This window comes from Diadema setosum, chromosome 14 (genome assembly GCF_964275005.1).
Source record: "Diadema setosum chromosome 14, eeDiaSeto1, whole genome shotgun sequence".
Lineage (NCBI taxonomy): Eukaryota > Metazoa > Echinodermata > Echinoidea > Diadematoida > Diadematidae > Diadema > Diadema setosum.
The window spans coordinates 9,098,872-9,108,428 of NC_092698.1; the positions used below are offsets into that span (position 1 = coordinate 9,098,872).

A 9,557-nucleotide genomic window follows, 5' to 3' on the forward strand; every position below is an offset into this window, starting at 1 on the left:
GTAACTCCTGAACCACTCCAAGGCCTTCCCCCTTATGCCATAATGTGACAATTTATGAAATAAAATGTCATGATTAATTGTATCGAAGGCCTTGGAGAAGTCCAGGAAGATACCAACAAGATGCGAATGATTATCTATTGTATGCGCGGCATTATCAATAAACTTCAATAGAGCGTGAATAGTGCTGTGTTTCCGACGAAACCCAAATTGAGAGTTTACAAAAACATTATGAGAGTTAAGAAAATTAATTGTTCTTTTAAATATTAATTTTTCTAAAATTTTAGATAAGGATGAAAGTAAAGAAATGGGTCTATAATTGCTGACATCAAGATCATCTCCTTTTTTAAATAAAGGGACAACCTTAGCAATTTTCATTTGATCAGGAAAAACGCCATATAACATAGATTTATTGAAAATATGTACAAGTGGGTCCACAATTGAAGATATAATACCCTTTAAAATGAAATTACTTATGTCATCATAACCCGCACTGCGTTTGTTATTCATTCCAGCAACAATATCCATTATTTCATGTTTCGTAGTTGGAACGAAAAAAATAGAACTAGAATTAGATTCACCTAAAAAATGTGAAAAATGTGTATTAGACGGTGGTACTTCTTTCGCCAAATTCTCTCCAATCATTGAAAAATAAGAATTAAAAATATTTGCCATATCACCAGAATCTTCAAAAATTCTATCATCGAATCGAATTTTTGTAATACTTGATTTCTTTTTTGATACATTCATGGCCTGTTTCAATACCTTCCATGTATTCTTCATATCATGTTTATATTTTTCTAACTGAATCGCATAATATTTCCTCTTTTCAAATCGTATAACTTTAGTTAAAACATTTTTATACGATGTATATTTCCTTTTTAACTCTTCAGTTTTTTTCATTTTATATTTATAATATAACCTATTTTTCCTATTCACAGAACGCAAAAGGGATTTAGAAATCCATGGAAGCTTAGGGGATGTTTTATAATTAACTAACTTATCTTTTATTTTAGGAATACATTCATCTAAATTTCTATTAATTATCTCTAAAAAATTATCACATGATACATTAACATCATCATTATCACAAACACCAGACCAATCAACTCTTTCTAAGCTAGCACCAAGGCTAGCTAAATTTTCTGGTGTGGCTCTTCGTCTAGTTGGAGGAACATGAAACTTATTAACCGCATGCTTAAGATTAAACCAAGCCATAACTGGGAAATGATCAGTCATATCGGATAAAATTATAGAAGAATCTAAAAATTGTAATAAATTACCAAAAATATTATCAAGGAGGGTGGCGGAATGATTTGTAACACGTGTGGGTTTCGAGATTAAAGGCAAAAATGAGGCTGATAAAAGTATTTCAAGAAACTCTTGTGACATGATATCATTTTTTATCAAATCAATATTAAAATCACCCATTACAAAAACATTTTTATTAACAAAAAGGGGACTCTTTAACACGTTTGTAATACAATTCAAAAAATCATTAGGATTAGAACTAGGGGGTCTGTAAACAATACCAATTATAATATTCTTACTTTGTGGAACAGATATTTCCACAAATAAAGATTCTATAATATCATTCATTGAATTTAACTCATCGCAAACGTTGTAATCAAATTCATGAGACAAATAAAACGCTACCCCACCACCCGTCCTATTCAATCTATTATTAACTATTAAATTATAACCATTTATTGCATACGGTAAATTAATATCAGATGATAACCATGTCTCAGTTAAACCTATAACTGAAATTTGTTGTTTATTTTGATTATCTAATAATATCTGTAATTCATCAAAATGCTTATTGATACTCCTGACGTTTAAATGTAACATAGAAAAAATATTTCCAGAAAAATTTTTCACGATACCTTTAAACTGATCAACTGTAACATACTTAGAAGAAATTTGGGCCGGATCATATTCAAAATCAAAATCATCATATAAATCTTGTGAAGACGAATTAACATTATTGGCAAAACAATTATCAATAAAAGCAGATGAATGTGAATTATTCCGACTTGATTCTGTAGGGGAGTGTCTAAACAAATCAAAGAGTTCATCATCATCAAGGGAATCAAATGCTAGGTTGGGTCTATTAGCCATAATGAAAAGCAGGATCTACATAACAGCATATCAATTGGTGAGGTTGCAAGAGAAAGACATATTCTGGCATAAGTGAAGCACAAACAATTCCGAGTTCATGGAGAGTACAGCGAGTAGGCAAACACAAATAAACAAAGAATTCTGACAACATAAACAATGAACATAGAACACATAAACAGACTTGAATAAGTGTATGAAAAAACATTAATTTTCAGCACAAAGCATAATATGTCTGCGTTGCAGGTCTCATAAATTAATCTTCTTGTTTTTCTACATGGGACATTGGCTATCCTCTTGACAAAATATGGATGTAATCAAGGTGTCGATAAAAATTGTTAATGGCAAACAGATATTGCAGAATGTTGGGGTTTTTTTTTTAAATAAAAAATCAAGATACACATGAAAATGAGCTATAGCTTATCATGCTAAGTGGATGAGTAATAAACAGATTAAAGCTTTCACGCAATGAATCCATTTTGGGAGAAAAATATACAAAGAAAGTGTATATTATTTGTGTTGAACAAAAGGAGCGACAATGTGGAGGCCACAAAGAAAAGAAAAATATATATATAAAATCACACATTATCAACTCAATATCAGAATAAGTTTACACATATTACACAGCACTGTTATTTCCAATAACAATTCAACAGTAAATCTATTCTGATCACTTTAAAAAAAAAAAACTTGAACTGCATGTGAATAATAATCAATATATGTAAAAAAAAAAAAAAAAAAAAAAAAACATGCAATACCCTCAGAGTACATCGTTAACCTGTACACCTGTTTTGCAGTCAATCACCTCACAAATGATTGTGCATACAGCCACGGTGCAAGTCATTGTGCATGACCGGACGGTCGCGCACAGAGTACAGTCGAAAAGATAAGTGTGCCAGCACGGACGGACAGCAGTACAGGTGTGGTGAGGTAAATAAGAATTCCTTTCATAATCTGTAAATACCTTTCATACTTGTGATGTTTGTAATAACTATTAACCTATGCATCAACTTACTATAACCTATCAATCATTTAAAAAAAAAAAACGTTTTAGATATAAATTCATCAATATTCAAACCTATCATATCGAGTGGATGACTGGTAACAACTACAGACAATGTCATTCTCATCGTATTAATATAAGCTAAATATTGTATATGCTTAGAAAATACGAGGGAAAAAATGAGGGAAAAAATGAAGAGCCTGTTTGCAAAAAACCGATAAGTCCACATTTGCCAAACGGAGACATTTGCGACCAAAGGTCAAGAAAAATAAAGAGAATAATAAGAAAATTTTTGCTTCTTTTGACCATAACTTCAAAAAAGAACCTTTACATGTAATGACCAAGATATCATTTAAAAAGTGATATTTTGTACTTTATGACAGAGACCGTACCTCAAAATCTTCAAAAATGGACCCATCGGTTTCTGCAAACAAGCTCCTCAAATGTACCAGTACAGACATCGAATAAAGAAAGCACCGATATAGGAGTCATGAACTCGATCCATGTCGAACTATCACACAGCTGACTCGATCATCATCGGGATATAGGCCAATATACATGTACCGATGGGTCTGTGTATTAAACAGTACCAGCCACCATTTATAATACATATTCTTATCAATAAATTCCTAGATTACTTAATACTAACGTAGTCAAAGTAACACCACTCTGGGCCTATTCCCTATTACACAGACGAGCGTAAAAAAGTACTCATACTGCATGCACAGTACATCACCTTTCGCCCGCACGTAATCATTCTGAAAAATACATGTTGTGTAACAGCAGGGATGGACGGTAACACCACCCTTTAACATGCGCGCACACCCACATAAAGTTACATGTTTAATAATTACGACTAAAATCTATAGAAGTGCCAAATGAAACAACTGATTTCTTAAAATTCTTCTTGTTTATCGGATTCATACATAAGATCCAGATGTAGGGCTATTACTATAAGCCTCGGGCCTTCCTCCCCATATCATGTTATTGCACTAATACTATGTGCAGTACGTGAATCACCGTCTTCATCTATGCATGTGAAAAAGAATTTTAAAAAATCTAAACAATTTGCGTTAGAGAAAAAAAAAAAGCAAATGGTTTTATGACTTGTGGTCTCAGTACAGATTGTTGTGATAAGACTGTAAACCATGATGAGAAAGACGAAGTGTATAAACTGCTCTGGATGTCAATTTCAGTCTGCCAAAAAAAAAAAAAAAATATATATATATATATACATATATACATATATATTCGGCTGTTTTCCTAACAAAAATGTTTATATATAACACACCCCGCGCACAATCGTCTTGCCTTTTACATGCGGATATCTAGACTTCTTACTCAAACACAAAAACAAGGACTGAAACGTTCAGAAGAAAAAAAAACAAAAAACAAGGAGAATTATCTAACTGATCCATACTCACTCCCACCTCAGTTTGATAACTTTCCCCCAAATTGAGTGAGCTGCAGTTACCGGAGAGGGGATTTAGATCATAGAAGTACACGTATTCTTCTTGGGCGACTTAATTCATGCTGACAATCTATTCATCTAGTGCTTTATACTTACTGAAAAAAAGGTTACCTTAAAACTGAAAATTCGAATATCAAAGGTAAGTCATGGTGCTTGGCTGTATGGCCGCGCACAGACAGTCTGAAAAGGTGAGTATGCCAGCACGGACGGACAATAGCACAGGGAAGTATATATGAAATGAATAAAAATTTATCTTATAATCTGTAAATATCTCTCATACGTGTTACTTTTGTAATAACTGTAATCCTATATACCAGCTTATTATAACACATCATTAATTAAAAAATATAATTTACGTTTCAGTGATGGATTCATCAATACTCAAATTAGATTGTCCTGTCATATAAGATGGATGACTGGTAGCGACTACATCATTCCCGTCGTGTATATAAACATATTATTGTATATGCATATAGTAAATACAAAAGAATGTACCAATTCAGACATCGAACAGAGAAAACAGCGATGTAGGAGTCATGAATTCAATTCATGTCAAGCAATCACACAGCTGACTTGATCATTATCGGGACATAGGCCTTATACATGTACCGATGGGTCTGTATATTAAACAGTACTAGCCACCATTTGTAATAATATCTGAAGAGCCCGCTTGCAGAAACCGACGAGTCCACATTTGTCAAATGGAGATATTTGCGATTAAAGGTCAAGAAAAACAAAGAGAATAATAAGAAAAAATTTGCTTCTTTTGACCATAACTTCAAAAATATACCTTTATATGTAGTGATCAATATATCATTTAACAGGTATTATTTTGTACATTATGACAGAGACCGTATTTCAAAATCTTCAAAATGGACCTATCGGTTTCTGCGAACAAACTCTTCGTCTATTCTTCTCAATATATTCCGAGACTACCTGATACTAACGTAGTCAAAGTAACATTACTCTGAGCCAATACACTATTACACAGTCGAGCGTAAAACAGTACTTGTGTGTACTCATACTGCATGCACAGTATGCACCACCTTTCGCCCGCGCCAGTGCCGTATATTATACGGTACTGGCCCGCGCGTAATAATTCTGAAAAATACATGTTGTGTAACAGCACGGACGGACGGTAGCACCACCCTTTAACATGCGCGCACACCCACAAAGTTACATAAAATGATTACTACTGATGTTTGAGATCTATAAGAGTGCCCAATGAAACAACTGATTGCTTAAAATTCATATTTATCGGATTCATACATAAAATCCAGATCAAATATCATTAAAGATCCGTAAGCCCATTACTATAGGCCTCGGGCCTTCCTCCCATACTATGCAAATGTACTATGTGCAGTACATGAATCACATTCTACATCTGCATGTGTGCAAAAGAACTGTGAATATCCAGACAACAGCAAAGAGATGAGAGCAAATGAATGATAACTTGTGGTCTCAGTACAGATTGTTGCGATAAGAATGTACACAAGACCATGGTGAGAAAGTCAGACTTTTAGAAACTGCTCTGAAAATTATTTGCAATTTGCCAGCTAAAAAAAAAAAGAATACTCGGCTGTTTTCCTAATAAAGTGTTCTTTTTTTATGTATCACACATTGCACACAAGCGTCTTGCCTTTTCACTATAACACAGATTAAAGGATGGAGCATCAAACAGTACTGATATTGAACAGTACGCCACCTTCCGCCCGCGCGTAATCATTCTGAAAAAAAATACATGTTGTGTAACAGCACGGACGGACGGCAGCAACACTCTTTAACATGAGCGCACGCCCACATTAAAGTTACATAAAATGATTACGACTGAGATCTATTATAGGAGGCTGAGGGCCAAATGAAACAACTGATTTCTTGAAATTTGTCTTACTTGTCGGATTCATACATAAAATTCAAATCAAATATAATTATACCTCAAAGTGAGCTTCTCAAATAGCTTTATTTCTCATTAATATCAAATGGAGAAGCATTTGTATAGCTTTCTTGATTGAGGACACAGTGTAAGTTTGATACAAGAACTAAAAAATAAATCAATAAATAAATAAATAAATTGCCATATATGCCAAATGAGCGTTGCACGTAATTTGTTACAAAAACAAAACAAAACAAAACAAAACAATCCAAATGGTTATTAGTCAATATCCATATATTCTTATCAGATTCATACGAATCATAGATATACAGCAATTATTTAGCACTTATCTTCATACATGTAGGTCGTCCTTCACTCAAAGTTGAAGGGGATGCCACCAGCCTGTCGCCATTTGCCGGAGTAAAACTTCAGTTTTGTTCCTTTGTTGTATAGATCCTGAACTTGTTTTGTCCACTTCTTTTTTTCCTCCAGGTCCGTTGGGGTGAGATCATCTGTGATGAAATACCTTTCATCCTTCAGGGTCTCGCGGGCACGGCGCATGATGTCGACCTTTTCTCTATACGAGAGAAGCTTCACTAGAATATGCCTGGGACGACCTTCGACTTTTTTCCCGTCACGATGGGCTCTCTCCACTTTCGTCTTCACCTTAAACTTGGAATGGAGGATCTCCTCCACTATGGTGACAGGATCTTCGCGTTCGCCTTGAGGAGCTTCCGGAATACCCACCAGCCTGATGTTGTTTCTTCTGGAGAACCTCTCGCTTTTGTTGTTGGCCGCTTTGTTTCTCTGAACTTCCAGTTGGAGCTCTGCTATTTCTTTTTCCATGGCTTCTAATTTGCTTTTCATGCCCTTTTGATTTTCCACCAGGTCGTCTACACGCTTCCGCTCAAATTCCAACGAAGCTCCAAGATTCAGCTCGAGCTGGTGCAGCTTATCCAGGAAGTTCTCCACCGCACTGCTGATCATCCTCTCGAACCTCTCAGTTGCCTTCTGAAAATATTCTTCCATGTTCGATGAAATACCTTCTCTCTCCACCACAGGTTCCGCAACGGCCTGGCAAGAGGACTGGGAGGGTGATCGACTTTCGTAAGACGTGGTTGCAGGCGCCATATTGATGACGTCATCACCCTCAGCTTCTACAACTGGTAGCGTGTCGCTGTTGTCTGGCGGCGTAGTGGCTGAGTTCACCGGGCTAGCAAGGCTTGCCCGGCTCGCGGACCGAGCATTCAAATTTGGCGGGCTGTTCCGTGCCGTAGCTGGTTGGGCCTTTCGAGCAGGTTGAAATGGTACATAAGTTTTCGGCCTCGTAGCAGCTAGTCGTTGAGGTCTTTTGCTCTGTTGTTGATCCATACTCGATCTACGATGAGTAATGAGTAAGATACTGCAGAGATTGTTTGAAGAAAAATGGCCTTGGAGTCCCAAATCTGGAAAATTGTAGCCACTTTTGAGACGAGCAACAAAACGCGTGTTCGCTATTCCATAGCGCCCTCTATCCTCTATTTCGAATCATTCCCGGGGTCGAAAGTCTTGAGGAAAGATTAGTCTTATGCATGTGTTCAAGACCAGTGTCTAAGAAGAATCCACTGAGAAATAGACGTGTACCGGAAAGATACCTGGAATAGACGCAGTTTACCTACGATATTAGTATCGCGTTATCTTTGTTTTGTTGTACTGATGTTGCACAACTGCACTAGATGGAAAAGTTCATTTAGTAGCCTAGCAGAACTGCACAAGACTCGGGAGGACACACATCACATACCACTAACCTGACAATGCGAAATTTGGTTACTATGAAAGTGAGAAGATAGCGAACTTTAAAAAATACTACACGCGAAGGGAGCAGCGATCGGCTAAAAATACAAGAGCCTGTAAGTTGACGGAGGCTAGTCCCGCATTCCTGAGAAAATTAGAACGAGAAAAGAGGAAAAGGGGCCAGTGTCTAAGAAGAATCCACTGAGAAATAGACGTGTACCGGAAAGATACCTGGAATAGACGCAGTTTACTTACGATATCAGTATTGCGTTGTTATATCATTTTTGTTGTACTGATGTTGCACAATTGCACTAGATGAAAAAGTGCATTTAGTAGCCTAGCAGAACTGCACAAGAATCTGGAGGACACACATCACATACCACTAACCTGGAAATGCGAAATTTGGTTACTATGAAAGTGAGAAGATAGCGAACTTTTAAAAATACTACACGCGAAGGGAGCAGCGATCGGCTAAAGATACAAGACTCAGAGCCTGTAAGCTGACGGAGGCTAGTCCCGCATTCCTGAGAAAATCAGAACGAGAAAAGAGGAAAAGGGGCCAGTGTCTAAGAAGAATCCACTGAGAAATAGACGTGTACCGGAAAGATACCTGGAATAGACGCAGTTTACCTACGATATTAGTATTGCGTTATCTTTGTTTTGTTGTACTGATGTTGCACAACTGCACTAGATGGAAAAGTTCATTTAGTAGCCTAGCAGAACTGCACAAGAATCTGGAGGACACACATCACATACCACTAACCTGGAAATGCGAATTTTGGTTACTATGAAAGTGAGAAGATAGCGAACTTTAAAAAAAAAAAAAAAAAAAAACACTACACACGAGGGGAGCAGCAATCGGCTAAGGACACAAGAGCCTGTAAGCTGACGGAGGCTAGTCCGGCATTCCTGAGAAAATTAGAACGAGAAAAGAGGAAAAGGGGCACCCCTCGACACCTACAGCTCCCCGACGAGCAACACATTCGGTTTCTGGGCCATCGCTCTCCACCTTCCCTAAAATTCCCAAGAAGCTTCAGAAGTATGAAGACTGCAGCATCAGTTTACATGGGGCATCCGACATCGATGACCATGGCTCAACAACACCAACATGCCCGGTGTCCCCATCCACCAGCGTGGCAGAGCAGCCAGATCTGTGTCAAGTGTCTGCATTCCCTACCCCGTCAGAGTCCCCAGTGCCGACACGTGCGATGTCTCCACCCCCAGCAGAGTAGAGTCTACTGCACTAACAGATCCAGTGACCCAACCCCCAACACATCAGAGTCTCCAGAGTCCATACGTCCGGTTTCAAGACCCCCAGCAAG

At 37.2% G+C, this 9,557-nt stretch overlaps 2 protein-coding genes across 2 annotated transcripts in view; both read right to left on the bottom strand.

The window, feature by feature from the left end:
• The window catches only part of LOC140237526 (DC-STAMP domain-containing protein 2-like), a 116,663-nt gene that overhangs the window by 40,795 nt on the left and 66,311 nt on the right, over positions 1-9,557 (bottom strand). The window lies entirely within an intron of this gene.
• On the bottom strand, positions 6,835-7,833 carry LOC140237907 (uncharacterized). Its single transcript, XM_072317834.1, has one exon. It carries the CDS (start codon positions 7,831-7,833, stop codon positions 6,835-6,837), a length of 999 nt encoding a protein of 332 aa, XP_072173935.1.